Source organism: Triturus cristatus, chromosome 2_2 (assembly GCF_964204655.1).
Source record: "Triturus cristatus chromosome 2_2, aTriCri1.1, whole genome shotgun sequence".
In the NCBI taxonomy this organism is placed as follows: domain Eukaryota; kingdom Metazoa; phylum Chordata; class Amphibia; order Caudata; family Salamandridae; genus Triturus; species Triturus cristatus.
The window spans coordinates 334102861-334121992 of record NC_140582.1 but is presented as its reverse complement, the minus strand read 5'-3'; the positions used below and the strand labels follow the sequence as shown (position 1 = coordinate 334121992).

The 19132-nt window shown below is 41.1% G+C and overlaps 1 protein-coding gene across 1 annotated transcript in view; it reads right to left on the bottom strand.

The window, feature by feature from the left end:
- PPA2 (inorganic pyrophosphatase 2) overlaps positions 1-19132 on the bottom strand; it is a 360440-nt gene that overhangs the window by 221709 nt on the left and 119599 nt on the right. Inside the window, exon 5 of the mRNA XM_085641413.1 lies at positions 3412-3531. Coding sequence (XP_085497539.1) covers positions 3412-3531 — 120 coding nt within the window. The remainder of the gene's footprint in view (positions 1-3411; positions 3532-19132) is intronic.

Genomic DNA, 19132 nt, shown 5'->3' with positions numbered 1-19132 from the left:
GCATCACACTTATGGGCCACCATTTTGGATTTGGGAGTACAGCAAGGTACAAAATTGGAGTGAATCCTCCGATGGCAATTTTGGAGAATGGCAGTATGACTGTTGAGAGGAATAACTCAAGGTATTTCCAATAGAGGATCAGTCAAGGGTTTTACGAGTGCAGCGGTTAGGTAGAGTATTTTGCAATTAGAATTATATGTTTAAGATTTTAAAAACATGTTTAAGGAAGAGGGAGTTTTTAGGGTTCAGGTCCAGGAGGAGCGTTTAAAAGAATAATAGAAATTGAGGAGTGAACTTCTGTAAAGGAAGCTTTGGAGCAGGTTTTGAGTAGAAAGAGGAAAGGAATGGATTTGATTAAAGTGGTTGAGGAATTTTGGTATTTGGTTGTCGAGGACATGAGGGATGTGAGGCAGGAAGGTGGCAAGTGTATGAGGAAAAAGAAGCATATGGAGAATAAATATGATGAGTTTGTCAACTATGGAAAAGGTGGTCTAAACGCCACAGAGGCAGAAGGCATTCTTCGCCGCACAACAGAGGGTGTTCTTTGCGGCACTAATAAGAATCAAGCTAGATAAAAGTTATGTTTACCAAGATGGGTCAAGTATAGATAACTTTGATAAATTTGTGTTTGACACCTATGGTGATTACTATTAGGGCCTAGAAACGGATAGGGGGTTGAGATGTTTAGAGCGGATATGATAAGACATCCAAGTGCTGGTTGGTGACCCTAGGATTACGTTTCAAAATTTAATAGACTGTGGATTCGTAAGTCACTGGAAAAAGAAGCCAGAGCTGTAATGTGGGCAGAGTATTCACGAGCTGTAATTGACTACAGGGCACGTGCCGATCTGGATGTGGATTTAATTAGTTTCCTTTTCAAGTTGCCAGCAATGCAAGGAAGGGACTGGATAGATCCCTTAAGCAATGTCTGGATAGGCTTTTGTATGTCAGTCGTCCTTTGGCAAGGATTTTGGGCATGGCAGAGGATGCAAAATCAAAGGGAGTCTCTGTTGACATTGATTTGTTAAGAGGATGGAGTCAAAGAGCTGCCTGTTTTTTAAGAAATACAAACGCTGCTTTAACTACAGAAGGAAGGAAGGCAGTCTATTGAGGATAAATCTAACCTACACCAAGACATCATTCCACTGAATAGCAATCAACGTAATGTACCTGTTAACATTAATGAAATTGTTACAGACTAGAATAACACTATGCTCTTGGTAGCAGAGTCAGAACCACAACTTGAATACAAAAAATGTGCAGAAAAACCTAGTCAACACTAGTCTCCGAATCCCCTTCCCAAAAATGATTTGAAACTGGGAAAACAGATGATGCAAAATCAAATCACCTATATTACAAACCAAACGAAAAGGTTTGAGAAGAGAATATAAACAAGCCATAGCAAATGCAAAATACAATTGTATTCAATAGTAAATTGACTTTTACCAAACCTCTTACAGCTTTCTTCCACCTTATTCACTCCAACTGCACAAGAACCTCGGAATCCATGCCAAATTCCTCAACCTCTAAATGTAAAAAATTGTTTACTTACTTCACAGCCACGATCAGTCTTATTTAAGGTAGAATCAAGGCAGATTCAACTTCTGGCCGTCACACTCTTCAAAAGCAACAAACATCTCAGGTTGTTCGGTAATTATGATTTCTTCACTATCATCAAACAGCTCAGATAGACAGATTATTACTTAGACAGCCTATCAGCAAACATCATCATAACCACATTTCAAGGCTTTGAAATGGTCTGATGTGCTATGATTATTGCATTCATAGCCCAATATTCTCATAACAGAGGATTGTTGGTAATTGGGATACAATGGAGAGACACCTTCTCTGAAAAGCGGATTTTGGTGAAGTATGTGAAAGACTATTATTGGGAGCAGGTTAAAGTTCCAGAGCCTCGACAGAACTCCCTTAAAGTAGGATGGGGAGAGAAAATGAAATGAAAAAACTCTACTGAACTCAGAAGGAGAGGTCTTGCAAAGGAAGTGAGTAGGTACAAAGCACACCACTGCCAGTGGGAACAGACATGATCACTGTTCATACGGGGTGACTGGAGTCAGGAACAACATACCGCAGCAGGAGTTTCAACCAACAGACTTGCTTGTGCAGACACCTGTAAGACATCATGGTCTCAATGGGGAGCCTCACTTGTGATGGGGACTAAGTGAGAAACGGAAACACATACAAGCAGCAATGCCTATAAGGAGGTTCAGAACTATAAAACTAGGAGCTGGCCTCTACGAAGATGCTGAAGCAGAAAGACCACCTATCACATCCTGAGATGGTGCAGAACCACGGGTTAGGTGGGGGATTGGCAAATCACAAAGCCCTGAGAGAGAGCACCTTAGATAGCATAGGCAGAATGCTGCAGGACTCTTTTTTTACTCGCACAAACTTTGGCAGGTTTTACCATGCAAAATTTGTGTTTGAGAAAAGCCACTCAGCTTGTACAGTATTTTCCCAAATCTTGAAATGCTGATTTCGGTGGAAGCTCCTGTTTGAGCTCAAATCAGGTTTCGCACAGCAGTCATGAACAGACCCCAAGAGAGCTCCCTTTGTACACAAAATGTAAGAATCTTAGGCCCTGAACCGGATTGCTGAGCAAAATACCATTGTTAACTTAGTATAACAACCTGTGTGCAAATTACACATTGCAGGGGCTTGTGCATAGCTTTGTCAGGTCAAATCGAGGAGAAATTTCATTTTTACAGGCAAATAGTGCCGATACAACGAGCTGAAACTGTGCTGTCGCTCAGCTAGAGGTGTACAATGAGAAATAAGGCAGAGATTGCACACCACTTAAAAACAGGGAGATCATGCTCTTTGCTAGTGTCAATTTGGGCCTACTTATGGTTAGCAGTAAATAGCCATCAGTTATATTTAATTCAAAGAATGTGTGTTGTATGTGTTTATAAGAATATGGTTCTATAAAACCGAGTACCTACCTGAAGATTGTCAGGGGAAAAAGAATAATTGTAAGTGACTGCAACCCTTTAACCTAAGACGAACAATACTGTAACACTCTATCTGGAGAATTAATACATTTAAAGTTGTGGTAAAACAGAATCCAGATTTATTCCCACAGAAAAGATAATTTCTGATATATCAGATTTTTATTAACCCAGATCAGCTAACTAATGGTATCCTACTTCTGGAGTATTAGAAGCCCGAAGTGAGGGACCTTGCTTACACGCTTTATAAAATCAATCACTGAAAAGGGAGTGAAAGTTATGAAAAAGGAATAAATGATTATAAGAACTTTTAGGTACAACATCCAGATTTACAAATTTTTAGAGCAATGATTTCAACAAGTATTTTTAATTGAAACAATACTATTACACTTGGGAATGGATTTGAAGTGCATGACCTAAATAACATGCAGGAAAACGTCACCTGAGGGAGCGCCCCATAGTTCCATATATACCCCTTGTGAGGGAATATATTTGCCACGTATCGAAGCTTCCCTTTCTTTGTGTCTTGCTTAATGGGATTTAGAGACTCCTTTGTTGCAATCTAAAAAACAAACACAAAAGAGTAAAGCAAGAGAGTGGATGTTAATACATATGTTGCATTATTGTCATGCACCTCAGGGACCAGCCTGCACATACAAGCATATGCACTCACCGACCAGTGCAGTACATTTGTACTGAATGATCAGTGCGACAGCGGTTTTTGCAAGGACTGAATTTACATCTTGCACTGGTTAGTGAGTGACTGTAAATGCTGCTGCCAAAATGCTCACTCGCCCAAGAAAAATACCTCAGTCAACAGAGCAATGCATGTCATCCGGCCCTACATAGAATAAAAGAAACAACGACAAAAACACTATCCAATTAACCAACCGTCAACAAAACTGCAAGATCTGTTCCAAATTATGCTGTTAAATTCCTCTCTATGATTTTACTCTCCTAGTCAAAACATAGTCGAGGGACACTCTGGTAGTTTACGAGTGTCAGTGAATCTCTTCTAGACAGTGAAAAACTTGTCGCATTTTCCCCATAGAAGGTGAATTGAGAGCTGGACTTTGAGGTTAAGCGGAGACAAAATTAACCAGATATGTAGGAAATTTATGGCAGGCAGATGGGAAAGTAAAATGGCTCGTCCAAACAATGCGACCTTTTCAGATCAGAACCTAACTCAGGTAAGGAACCACAGAATGAAGATATGAAAGAAGCAGCGCAGTGGGAACGTCTACTGAGCAGCAAGTGGTCACAGGAAAAACAAAATTCAAACCAAAAAAACATTACGGTAAAAAATATCAAAAGGTAATCGGCTTCAAGCAAATCTGTAAAAAGTTGATGGAAGGTTTTAATATGCATTTTAAAAAAATCCTAAAATGGAAAAGTTACTCACCTGTGAGGATAGATTTGCGTGATAGAGATCTTTTTCAGATTTATTACGTTTAAAACACTTTCCGAATGTTGAGGAGGATAATGAAGAGAGGCAGAAAGAGAGCACGAGTGTGCCCGTCTACACACCCACGTGAATGATAACTGAGGTTCATTTAACTCATTTAAAATAGTCCACACTAACAGTACTCTATATTTTCACAACTCGACAAAGGAAGCAGACCCATGGGTACTCGCAAACATTTTACGAGGGGCCACAAAGTTTGGTCTGTGGTGTGACTTAGGGTCGCATTGATGGCAGTAGAGTGGCGTTTTGATGGGGTGCTAATTGTAGGGGAAGGGAACACGTAAATCTAATGGCTAAATTGCACAATGAGAAACTAAAAACTTGGACTCAGTCCTGGCTTCCCCACTTGACCAAATTGTGTGATCCTAGGCAATTGTTTTATTTCACTCGCGCTTGTTTTTCTACATTATGACATACAGGGCCGGACTGGGAACCCACAAGAGCCCTGGCAATTTTGTCCGACCGGCCCCAACCCACGGAGGGAGGTTGGTGTGAAGCACTACTGCTAAACAAAACTGGCTCCCAGCACTGCTGCTGTTGTTACTGGGGGCTGATACTGCAGCATAGCGGCAAAACCGGCCCCCACCCGTGCAGCCACCCGGGCAAACGCCCGATGCTATCTGCGGGCAGTCCAGCCCTGATCACATATAGGAAGACCTCGAAATACTTGCCTTCAGGATGTGCGCTGTATTAAACCTTGTCCTGTATTTGATTTAATAAACTATAGTGTTGTTAATGTATAATTGCAATTCAGGCCACCCAAAGGGTCCACATAATCGACTTGCCTCTTAGTCCATTTTTTACTTTATTTTCAGGGTATTTGGGGGGACAGTGGAATTAATGTTTCTAAATATATGTTTGAAATCTATCACTTTTTTTAAAAAGTGCTTCTCAATGCAACCCACTGATATGCTCTGATGTATTAAGGTTAAATGTTTTCGCGATTTTGAAATATGAAGAGACTTTACCATATAGTTTACACGATTGCTGCAAGATGTATTTAAAAACTGAAAGTTTTCTTAAAAGTTAAGTGGTGCAGGACACCCAAGTTACTTCTTTTGTTTGACATCAATTAACCTTTAACTAAAAGCTTGCCAGTTTATTTAATCTATTTGTATTAATATTAGTGCTCAGTCGAGTAAACAGCAGCCCAGTGCTGCTGTTGGGCAAGGGGCCGCATGTTAAGGTCACGAGGGCTGCCTGCGGCTCCCGGGCCGTACTTTGAGTAACCCTGTAATATGCTTCCTTTTTCAAGGTGACAGAATATAGAGAGCACTGCTAGAGTCTGGAGTGAGCATCCTATCCTGCCTACCCACCAAAGAAAATAATTTGAAATCTCCAATCTACTTACACCATCATTTCTGCCTCCACTATCCTCTCCACCACCTCCAGCAATACCTTCTCCAGTGCCTGCTCTGTTGACGCTCACAGAGGCTGGTACAGGGACTGGCTGGAGGCCAAGTCCTGCACCCACAGCAGTAAGCACAGTGCTGAATGTTCAGTGGCGCCAAGGGAGGCCAGCAGCCTACACCCACTGTGCATACCCAAAGGGTGTAGTGATGCTGGCGCATGGGAGGTTTTCCGCTATCGATTGCCCACTGCAAACAGCCAAAGGTTGTGCACAGTGGAATAGGTTGTAAAGGAGGTGGATGGAGTAGATCATCCTAAAAATAAATTCACTAGTAGCTCATTATTAATGTATGGTTAAAAAAATTGCAAATTCAAGTTAAAAGACAGGAATAAAAGAAATGGTGTGGATATGGGTTAGTTGCGGCTGACATAACTACTAATAACGAGACAATGTCAAAAGTTTTGTGGTTTTTTTGTGACAGTGTGAGCATCCTTGCTCGTTTCAAAACTAAACTGTACTTGGGTTTACATATTTTTGAATACATTGTCACATTTAAGTTTAATTTACAGAGTGACGTTAGGCTTTGAACTGCTCTGCACATATTTTTTCCTAATTTCTTTCCCTATTATGGTTCATGTCACTGCTATAATTAAAATACAGCCTAGCAAGATTCATGACCTGTTGACAGGTCATATTGGAGGATTACAATTAATTGATGGCTAATGGCCTTAGTTTGGCAAATGGATGACTGTTCCTACGCGATGATGGAATGTTGTTGTCCGTCATATTGGAGGATGACCATTCTCCATATGTACGGCATCATGTCCGCCAACAGTCACGGCTGTGCAAGGTTCATCAGCAGTCTCTCCCTCCTCCGTTGGTAGTACAGCCTGCCTCTGTTGACAGTCATACGTCTATCAATGTTGGTGAGGCAGAACAATGGCCAGCAGCATGGCATTAGAGACAAGCCATTGAACAGAACATGGCAATGAAGGAAAGCAAAATGTATGGCAAACTTCCATCAAAATGCATCGTTTGCATATCTACCAATTACAGACACCTGCTGCAAACCCTACAAAACAAGCCTCAAAATGAAATCAAACCATTTACCACTGACAACACAGACCTGAGCTGTTCCACAATAAAAGCTACTACCATGACAGGCAGGAGAGCCCCTCTGCGTTCTGAGAATCAGCTAACTGTAATCAAGCGGTCATGATCCTCAGATTGTGCCTGGTGGTCATCATGAGTGGAATGTTTCTTCACAGGGCAATGTTGTGCAGCATAAAGCAGAGCATCATCATTTTACAGACCTTGCCAAGGGAGTACATTAAAGCACTGACAGTTGTATCAAGACTTCTGAAGTTGGCTTTTTGGAGGCAAACGTTACGTTCCACAGGCCCTCTGATGTGGAAGAAATTAGTTGCTTACATGTAACTTCAGTTCTCCACCATTGGTATCTTTCATATTGTCACATGCTTATAAAATTCCCAGTCATGAGGCCCAGAATCCTTGGTAATGTAAAATAATTGTAAACAGTGTTAAAATTACCATAGGCCTCAACAACAGTGTTTGTTTAGTAGAATACCCATCTCATTTGGAACAAACCAAAGTTCAGCCAATGTGGTGGAAGTGCTAATCTCTCCACTTACTCCCCCTAGAAACTACCGTAGCTCATGCCACAAGTGTAAGTAGTAGATAGAAAAGAGCTCAGCTGTGGCAAGGAGGTCCACATGTGAGTATAAGATGGATACCAATGTGGGAGAATTGGCATTACAGGTAAGTGACTTGATTCTTCTCTAGCATTGGATGCTTCATATATTCTGTTTTGCCACATCAACTGGGAAGCAGACATGCTGGTGCAAATGTACAGCATAGAATGTTTGTTGTGACATTCCTTTCACTTCTGCTACAGTATCTTGAAATGATCCAGTTGCACTCAAGAGTAACCATGCCATAAATTTAAGAAGTGGTGAAATATTAATATCTGAAATAAGTTCAGATGTTGAAAGTTAGCCATTCCTTACCATTAGTGATGAATTTGTAAGGAACAATTTTTTGTTAGGTGGAGTAAGAGGAATGCCATAAAACAGGGTTCTTCCCGCACTGCCAAAACATTGGTTTACCCACTTTTCTTTAGAACAGGACAGACCCTCGCTCGTTTTCCTTGTCAGTGTCCATATATTAAAACATAAAAAACATTTTAAATGCAGTTTAATATGTGATCGTATTCTTTATAATTTTTAACATATCTCTAAAAACCTTTTTAATTTAGTTTTAATTAAAAGTAAAGATGCTAAATAATAAAATACAACAATTTTTTATTTGAATGCATTTTATTTTTTAAATTATTCATTGTGAAATTAAAAACCCTATGAAACATCAGAGAATGGACCATATTATGCTTTGTCAATTGTTGTCCTCTGCTTTTTGACAGTACCACCATGTTGACAATTTAATGGGATGCTAGCGGACAAACTAATCAATAAGGAGTATTTTTTTAATACCCTTTTTTACGGTCAGTGAAGTTGTGACCGCTGTCGACTATGTACTTACCCGTCGTCCACCAAAATGCATCCACCATTTCTTCTAATTTGATTAAGTGTAGGTGATCCATTGTGTTGTTACAGAAAGGACCCATTAGTACAGAATTACCTGATACAATCTTGTCAAGCAGTTACCTATTTGACACCAATAGTAAGAGCAGACATACCATGGTGATTGGTAGACTTTCCTCCATAGATAGAGCACATCTTCGTCAAAGAAGTACAATACCCATCCAGAAGACACGCATCGTCATTGTTGAACTTATTCTTTGATAGTGGTACACAGTATCTCCAATACTAGGACCAGTGGGCCCCTAATCTCCACGCACAATTGCGTTCAGGTAAATACCTTGAAAAAGTTCTTGGAACTGTAATTTTACTTTAACAGACTCAATCCAAAATTGTGATGAATAAAAAAATATATGTCGAATCAATATATCAATGATTGTAGCAATTTATTCATTGCAAAAATATTTGTTAGTTGGATCTTCATTCATTTCTTCATACAAATCCAAATTCCAATCTTTCAAAAAGTTCACTTATGTAAATGCCCAATGCATTTCGAGCCAACCGGCTCTTCGTCGGGGGCTAAGTATCTAAAGAAATAAATCAACAATACATATTTTCAAAATGAACGTTACAATGATGGCAAAACATCAGTTTGCAAATACATGATCAAACTCCAAATTTGATAACAACACTCCATGCTGAACCACAACTCGGTGAATAAGTTCAGTGACCGAATAATGACCCGAAATGACCATCACCATGAAATGTTTAAATAAAGTTGTGTGAATAGTGAAGAAAACGGAAAGAGATGAGGGGCTCAATGAAACTGTTACCTTGTTGATCGACGAAAAAGAAACGCTTTTCAAGACGAAGAATTCAATCTGAAAACAGAACACAATAAAGTGTCGTTTCTAAACATTGTGGAAAAAAAAGACTGTCAAGAGCGATCAGGTAAAAAAATCAAGAGAAAAAGTCTTACCGACAAAGTGCAACGTAGTCGATCCCATGAAGAAAAAACCTATCCGACTGCTGGTTCAAAAACCACCAGGTGAAACTCATAGCGGCATGATAGGAGCATGCGCTTATATCAAAGCATGTTAAACATAAACAAGGTGACTAAACAACGATAACCCAACTCCAGATGGGTGAAACTTTCACGAGAGTGAATACTATACTGAAAATAAACAAGGTGACTGAAAAAGCGCAGGCTCTAATAAAGGTTGAGTCTTACTCCTATATCAGAAATGAACGAGGTGACTATACGTACGAACCCGAATCAAGATGAGGGTAATACTCGCGTGTATACTGTAGTGCTGTACTAAAAATAAACGAGGTGACTCAAAACAAGATAGAAGATGCCGCCATCTTGAAAGAGAGCAAAATGAACCCGGAGAGAAAAATTACTGAGGTAATAGTCGAAAAATGGTGCAAAATACAATGTATACCTGGACAAATCAAAACATATATTGGTGAGGTCACTGGTTAGGGTCATAAAACCCAAGAAAAGTGGTTAATCACATTAGTAAATATATGAATATGCAGTACTATCCTGATACAAAAAAAGCTGTACATGAATGCATCATAAATAACAAGCATAGTCTATTTTATCATTGATGCCTTTCTCCATTAAGGTGTCCAAACGCTTAATCCAATAGGTCTCCCTCTGTAGGAGACTTCTGGTCAGATCTGTGTCTTGACGTTGCTCAACTCTTTCTAGCACAGAGAATCTGAGTTGGGCGATACTGTGCTTTTCTTCATTCCAGTGCATGGCCAGACTGCTGTGTTTATTTGATGTTCCGATTGTACTTTTGTGCTCAGATATCCGTATTTTAATTTTTCTTTCGGTTTTGCCCACATACAACTTGCCACATGGACATTTGAATTAATAAATGAGTCTGTTTGAATTGCAATCAGAAGTGTGATGGAGTTGAATGGTTTCTCCAGTAAATGGATGGTTTAATGTGTTACCAATGATAACATTATTGCAATGGATGCAGTTGTGACATTTACTCATTCCTTTGTAAGTGATGTTTCCTTGCTTAATTGGGGTATTGATGATTTCTTTGATGTTTTTTGCGCGTTTATAGGCGAACATAGGAGGATCTTTAAAGATGTTGTGAAAATCAGGCTCATTTTGTAACAATTCCCATCTTTTGGTGATGATGTTCTTCACTTTACCAGATACTGTGGAGTATTTTGATACAAACACTTGTCTGGTTGTCTGTTTTCGTGGTCGACTTAGTAAGAGACTGTCTCTATTGAATTTAGATGCGCGTTGTTTGGCTGATTCAATCACTTCTGTAGGGTATCCCCTAGCAAAGTACATCTGCTGTTGGAGTAATAAATTCTTCTCCGTATCCTCTGCAGTAGAGCAGATCCGTTTTATCCGCAGGAATTGAGACAGTGGTAAGTTTTGCTTTAGGCTGTTAGGATGAAAACTTTGAAAATGAAGCGCACTGTTCACATCTGTCTGCTTTTTGAAAACCTCCGTTTTTATATGACCCGCTTCTTTGGTAAGAATAACATCAAGAAAAGATATTTTTGTCGGATCAATTACATGGGTAAACTGAATATGTTCATCAATTTGATTAAGTTGTTCAATTTTGCTTTCCAACATTTCCTGAGTGTTGATCCAGAGAATAAATATATCATCAATGAATCTGCAATATAGCAGTAGATTTCCAGTCCATCCGATGTCTTTGTAGATATAGTCTGATTCAAATTTAGCCATGAAGGTGTTGGCATATGCCGGTGCCCCGGCAAAGCCCATAGATGTGCCTTGTTGCTGCAAATAAAAATCATTATTCCAGTAAAAGTAACTGTGATGTAAACAAAAATGTAAAAGTTCCAGAATGAACACTTTGTCTGCTCTGAGTGAAGATTGGCGCAGTAGAGCCCATTCTACCGCCTCCATGCCAGCTGAGTGAGGGATCGAAGTATATAAAGACTTGACATCTATAGTGCAAAAAATGATGTCTTCCATGAACTTTATTTTCTGCAGCTTTAATAAGAAATCTGTCGTATCTTTGATATACGAGTGCCATTCTTGAACCAACGGTTGTAAGAAGTAATCAATATAATGTCCCAAGGGCTCGAAGATGGTTCCACAACCCGTTACTATAGGCCGCATTGGTGGATTAAACAAATTCTTATGAATCTTTGGCAGCATATACAAGGTGGGTTTCCTTGGATACTCTGTCAAAATGTTTTTGGTGGTTTCACTTATCCATCCCATTTCCAAAGCATGATCTAAAATGCTTCCAAGCGTTTCTTTGAGCTCTATTACAGGATCTTGATCCAGTTTTAGGTAAGTTTGAGTATCTGATACGTGTTCTTGTACTGCGTTAATATAAAAGGAGCGATCCATGAGGACAATGGCGCCTCCTTTGTCTGCTTTTTGAATCTGTATTTCTGTGTTCTTCTGAATGGATTTTAATGTATTTTTTTCTTGTAGAGTCAAGTTCGATTTCTTCGTTTTCCTGAATTGCAGTTTTTGTAGGTCTTTCCTCACTAGGTTGTCGAATGAATCTATGATTTTGTGGGAAACTGGTGCCTGATATGTGGATTTGGGTTTGAATTCAAGGAACTCTTTGGCTTGTGTATCTTCTTTAGCTGGTAATACATTTGTAAAAAAATGCCGGAGTCGTAGTATTCTAGTAAATCTATATAGAGCTAGTTCACATTCCAGTAAATTGGTGTCATAGGTTGGAACATATCCAAGGCCTTTACTACACAGTATCCCATGTAAGATCTATCAGCGAAATTCTCACATAAGCGTACTCACTTATGCTTCTTTAAAAGTGTACTTCTCTTGCCACCACTGAGCTGATGACACCAGTTATAGGGTCCTCAGCTTCACATAAGAAGAACTGGAGATCCTGCCAGTGGGCTCCCTGGCAAAGTACCCTCAGTTATATTGCCCTAGACAAACACATCAGTAGATAAACAATGACTGCATAAAATATAAGCCTTTGAGATCATGGACCTAGTAATATGAGCACTATGGGCCCGATTAAGAGTGAAGGCATTATTTATCGCCCCTGTAAATAACAATATCACTGAGTATGTTATTTATCAGGTGCGATAAAAACACCTATTATGAGTTTATGGGGAATAACATGGATCTTGATGTTTTGAAAGCACCAAAATCCACATGTTACGGTAAACACCGTAGGGTTTTCCCCATTAAATTCACTCACTAGCATAGTATATCAAAGAAAGTGTGCTAAAGCACCTTTCATAATTTCAGAATGTTAGCTGTACGCCATTCGGAAATTTGAACATTAGTTAGGAGGCTTTATTACGTCAAAACTCCTGCCTTATGTTTAGAATAAATGAATAGTTATTTTGCATGGTACAGTGGCAGAGGTAGAAAAGGTGTGTGATGAGGTCCAGTCTTGTTTCTTTGGTACTGAAGAGGAGTGTAGGGAAAATGAGGACTTGGTATCTGCAGGTGTAGCAGAACAAGAGACAGGTATTACTGTTGATAACTTTCAAGAAGAGATTACAAAATTTAACACAGTGTGTTCAGAGAAACTGGACTGTTTGTATATGTTGTCGACGCACTCACTACAAAAGTCGAACACGTTTTGTTACTGTGTCTACAGAAACTGAACAAGACAACACAGATAAGCAGCGAGAACTTGCAGCTTATTTATTTGTAGAGGAACGCTTTGATCGTTCCACATGACAAATGATATGCAAGTACTGTTATAATAGGTTGGAGGATAATAAAATGCCAGGTAGAGCAGTCCACAACAATTTAATATTAGTTTCAATCCCTCAAGAACTACAAGATTTTTATATTTATAAATCAATTCTAATACAGTCTATACCTCCATTCAAAGCTATAGTCCGTATAGAGCCAAAGACAGGGAAGTTATATCCAACAAAGTTACAGAAAGCTCTTATAGGTAGAGTTGTGTGATTGCCATTAGATTTCAAGCAGAACATTGAAACTGCAGGGGTGCAGAGAAGTTTGGAAGAAGCACATAATATTCTAGTCAACGGTGTCCCTACCAAGAGCAAAAAACAATATGGTAGGAGCAAGTAGATGTTCGTTAAGTATAAAGAACAACATTATATCTGGTACAAAATTATATATTTATTATAAAGATGTAGCTGGTCTTAAAAATTTAGCACATATGGAGATGACATTTCAACATCAAGAGGTCAGATTGAAAAGGTGGATCGATCCCAATCAGAATACATTTATTAACATTACAGTGTAAACCTTCTGCATACTAAAGAGATTACCGGTGAAGCAATTGATCTCTTTCAAATGAAAAAAGCAAGAGGAGCTCCCTTGAATGTGAGGGAGAAACATTTAGAAGCTCAATGTTTTCCGCATCTCTTTCCCACAGGAATCGGTGGTAGGTATGATGACCGGCCTGTACAGATGCCATCAGCTGAGTACAGATCAACTAAACTATACTCAGAGGATCCTAGATTTCGCCAGTGTATTCCCTATATATTTCACCTTTTTATTTCAGAGTGATTTGTCAGGCCTATCTTATGCAGTAAACCACATTCTCAAGACAGGAGTGAATCTGGAATATATCACTGCAAGGGAATTAGTGGACAAAGTTAAAGGAAAAGATGAAAACCTGGAATACAACTTGATTAATTTGATGGCGTGCCAACGTTGCACCAATGAATATGGGAATAGTCGTCATGGTAAGCTGAAATGCATGTTGAGAAACCTAGGAGCACCAACTTGGTTCCCAACACTAAGTTGTGCTGAGTATGCATGGGGTGACCTTCTTGAATTCTTGCGAGAGGCAAACTCAAACATAAAAGACACCAATCTGAAGACACCAGGAGAACTTTGTTCGCTGGACTCTGCAAACATTCACATACATTTTAACCACAAGTTTCAAGATATTCACATGAGTAAAAGATGCCCCGAAATTAGGAACAGACACTGATGAGTCTGTCTTGTTTTTCACTCAACAGTATGTGTCATGCCCCATCCCAAAAGACGTGCTGACAAGGGCTTGAGACAACAAGGTCTACGGTTTCAAACTCATAGATGTGGGAAGTACAGTTGTTGAAAATACAGATTCAACGGAAAACTTTACATGAAATAACGTTTTGGATTTACACGACCTGTCATCTTAGAAGGAAAAGTCACCAGCTTCTTGTCTGCAGCCAGACATACCCTGACACGGAAATCACACAAAAATACATATAACCGGAGAAGAACAGATGCTTCCAAGTATATCAATGACTACAACCCTGTGATTCTGAAGACGTGGAATGCAAATATGGATCTACAGGTTTTTACAGACAACTCTATCTCTGTTGCTCACAACATGACTTCACATATAACAAATTCAGAGAAGATAGATGAAAGATGTGAGAGGAGATTTCTGCAGAAAAGCGTCTTACCAAGAAACTGTACAGCTTCAGCTTGGAAATGCTTTCCCACAGAGAAATAGGATCCTATGAATGCTCGGACAGGTTGAGCTCAGCAAGTTTGTTCTCCAAGTCTAGAGGAAGTGTGTCTAGGCCTTGCAAGCAGTCGCTATAGAGAACTAAAGTCTAACCCAGAAATACAGTATCTCACAAAATTCGATCCAGAAAGTAGGGATATTCTGAAAACTTAACATGCTAGATACATTCTACCCAAGAAGGAGTATTCATATTCAAATCATGTGTCTCCATGAAGTACTTCAGTACTACACATGTAGAAGTAATGTAACTGAAAACATAGAAGAAGGAAGATATGGAGTACTCAGATGTGACAGTTATTTGGTGAGACACAAAGGGAATCAAATTAGCTACAGAAAGCTTAGTTGCCAAACCCGAGAGAGAAGAGAGTTTTTATACTTGGTACTTTTGCAGTTGTTCAAGTGAATGAATGAATGAATATTAAATTTATAAAGCATTACCTTAGCCCAAGGGCGTCAAGGCGCTGCAGCAGGACTGATGCACAGACATAAAATGACATGCTCAGATTGAAGTCTGTATGAAAAGCTAGGTCTTCAGGGCCTTACAGAAGAGAGTGTGTGACACCTGACCAGAAAGATCTTTAGGGAGGAAGTTCCACAGCTTAGCAGCGGCAGTAGAGAAAGCCATTCCTTCCCATCTAGCCTTTTTAAACCTCGGTACTGTTAGTAGATTCTACTTGATTCTGAGATGCCTAGTAGGAACATAATGCTGAAATAGTGCTTTGATGGCCTCAGGGCCTAGGCCATAGTAGGCCTTATGCGTCAGGCATAGTGTTTTAAATAAGCCTGGAGCAAAATTTCCGTTCCGTTCGCGGAATTTGCGATAATTTGGCATTTCCGCGTTCCGCGGAGAGCGCGGAAATGTCAAAATTTCCGCATTCCGCAGCTTTGCGATAATTTGGTTCTTGCTCGCGCTGTAAAATAATACATTCTCGCGCCCGCGCGATCGCCTTACCTGAATCCCCGCGTTCGCCGACAAGTTTTCCCGATCCGGTCGCGTTTTCCATGAGATGTTGTATTGTTTTAGCCATTTGCGCTGTCTCGCGACAGTTCGCGCCCGCAGTGACGTCATGCGTCGCGCGATCACGTCTTTCTTCTCGCGATCATGCACCGCGAGAAGAGTGAAAACAAGATGGCCGCGCCCGCAAGCAACCGCATGGGTAAGTTGGCGAGCCGCGAACACGCAGAAAATACCGCGAACGGGCGGGAAAAAAACTTCCGCATCTTCGCGATATTTCCGCGTGTTTGCGGAGATTTTAAACATTTTTGCGATAATTTGCGAAAGTCGCTTTCGCAAATTCCGCCCAACCCTAGTTTTAAAGAGAATTCTATGGTCCAGAGGAAGCCAGTGCAGCGTGATAAGGGAAGCCGAGACTGTGTGGTATTTCGGAAGATCCATCACCAGCCTGGCTGCAGCATTCTGCACCAGCTGTAAACGTCACATCAGGCCTTTGTTAATGCCCAAATAGAGGGCATTACAATAGTCAAGTCTGGACATTACTAGGGTAATAACAGCCTGTTTTCGTGAGGCAAACAAAAGGAACTGGGACATTTTTCTAAGGATCCTGATTATCCCAAAACAGGTGGACACTGTCCTACTAATCTGCAAGTTCGAGAAAGAGAATTGTCCGCTATGACCCCTAGATTTTACCATGGGGTAAGGGCAGGGACAGCTGCCAAGCGTATCAGGCCACCAATCATTGGACCAGATGTCGAGTTGGTTACCAAATATCAAGACCTTGGTCTTTTCTCTATTGAATTTCAGAAAGTTTTCCACCATCCAGGAAGAGACTGCATGCATACAATTTTTTAAAAATTTGTGGCGGCTTCCCTAATACTGTGAGTAATGGACACCATTATTTGGGTGTCATCAGCATAAGACAACACCTCCAGCCCAAAGGATCTCACAACCTTAGCCAGCGGGGCAACTTAGATATTAAAAAGTGTCGGGCTCAAGGAGGAGCCATGCGGAACTCCACATGACAAGGAATTTGAAGCCGAGTAGAATTGGCCCATTTTCACTGTCTGTGCCCGACCACTGAGGAAAGATGCGAGAAGCCCAAGGGCCGTGCCCCCGATCTCTATCTGTTTGAGACCTTCGACCAGCCTCAAAGGAGATAGGGTATCAAAGGCAGAGGTACGGTCAAGTAGAACCAGCAATGTGGTGTGCCCTGCATCGACCTGAGTACGGATGTTATTAAACACAGCAGTTAAAGTTGTCTCCATACTATGATGGCTTCTAAAGCCATGCTGTGAACCATCAAGTATCTGGTGATCCTTTAGGTAGGCACTAAGGTGAGGATTTAAATAGGTTTCCAAAATCTTGGCTGCGACTGGTAGCAATGAAATAGGACGATAATTTTTCAATTCCATAGGGTCCAATGAAGGCTTTTTTAAGAGTGGCCTAACCACTGCAGTCTTCCAAGAGGTAGGATACTGCCCCTCGGAAATAGCCACGTTCAGTACAGCAGTGAGGTGGGGGACAATAACTTCTCTACCTAATTTTAGTACTTTCAGAGGGCATGCATTCAAAGGAGAGCCAGATGTAACTCGTTCTAGCAGCCGGTCCGTAACATCTGGCGACATGCGAGGGAAAGCGAGTAGCCTGGGTGCCTCCTCCATGATTGCACCCTCATTAAGGTGGAGTATGGACTGAGCGGATAACACCGTTTTAGAGTTGGAGACCTCCAACAATTAATATATATCTATTATTTTGGTGCGGAAGAAATCAGTTATTCTATCACAGAGTTCCTGCGAAACCTCTGAAGGATCTGTGACGGGGGAGATGTGAGAAAGTTGATAACATTAAAAAGCTCTCTAGAAGATTTGATCGACACTGTGATCTTTGAATAGTACATTCCCATTTCTTCCATAATAGCCGCTTTATATTCCTTCAAGCGCTGTTTGTGTAACTCTCGACCTGTCGGCGCTAAATCTGTACGCAATAGCTTCTCCTGTTTGCGGCACAATTCAGTGAACCAAGGGGCTGAGGGCTTTTTCCTTGCTGCATAGTGCTTTTTTTTTTTTTTTTTTTTAAAACCTTTATTGACATTTCAACCAAAGACAAGTATGGGCCTACAACCCCCGGGGGCGGCCGCTAAGCAGTCAGAGTAACAGAAAGCAATTTTAATCACAGGCAGCACCTCGGGGAACAGATTCTCCATGCAAGTATACTCTTGGCCACTGAACAGCCCAAGTAGGAAACCAGGATATAAAAGGTTTTCATTTTATAATAAGGGATGGAAGGATCAGGTGCCAAACAATTTCCCAGCAGCGAAAAAATGGCAGGCAGAATAGTAAACGTCAATAATGAACAGCAATCTATCAAGTCAATGGCGCTGAAACAGGAGGTTCAGGATGTGGAGGAATATCACGGCCATTTGCGCCTGCAGTCCCCTGCCCTAAGACCCAGAAAACACCACGGAAATTGAGGCACACATGAAAAAGCAGTGATTGACAGCGAAGGAGACCTACCGTGCTGACCCCAGAAGAGAAAGACAAAGAAGAATAAGAGAAGAAAAAGGAGGCCATAGAAACAAAGTAAAAAACTAAAGAATCCCCTCCCCCAACCCCCCACCCTGCACCTCTGCAGATGAGTACGGCCCCCCCCCCCAGCAGTGTGCCTGTCGCCCCGGAACCAGACCCGAAATATAGAAGAAACAGAGAAAAAGGAGTAAGAAAGGAAACCCCACCAGACGGGGGAGTAGAGAGGGTATTAATAAACTGGAGGAGGGCCTTCAAAACATGCCCCCGGCTTCTCCCTCCCGCACAATATGTTCCTCCCCAAAGCAAACAGTAAACAACACAAAATCGACCATGTCAAAGAAAAAGGGGGAGCATTATGCACCTATTACACTATTAGTTATGCCGTGAGAGCACGCAACCCCTGTGCCCGCCCGCCTATTAGATGACAACCTCTGGAGGATCAGCCTTATCCTTGGCCACTCTTTGCGAATCCACCCATGCATACCCATCGACCCAGTGCCATGTCCAATGTTACAAGGAAGAGGAGCGTCCAAAAAAGACCAAGAAGCGACACACACATGTAGGGTGGACGTCCCTAAAACCAACACAGTCAGCATTATGGAGGATCATCTTTCCCAGTACTGCCCCAGGATCTGCACTACACACAAGGTCCAGGAAGGCGGAATCAGCCAGAGCAGGCGACCGTTGCTTGAATATTGCCTGGGTCGCCGGAGGCCGCGCGTGGGACAAAGCCACCACCCCCTGCTCAAATCCAAAACCTCCGGAACAGACCAGACCCACAGCCAGCCGATCACACGTTGGCACATTGTCCGGAGTTTCCAGCTTTCCCCTATTCACAGGGGCGGCCACGACAC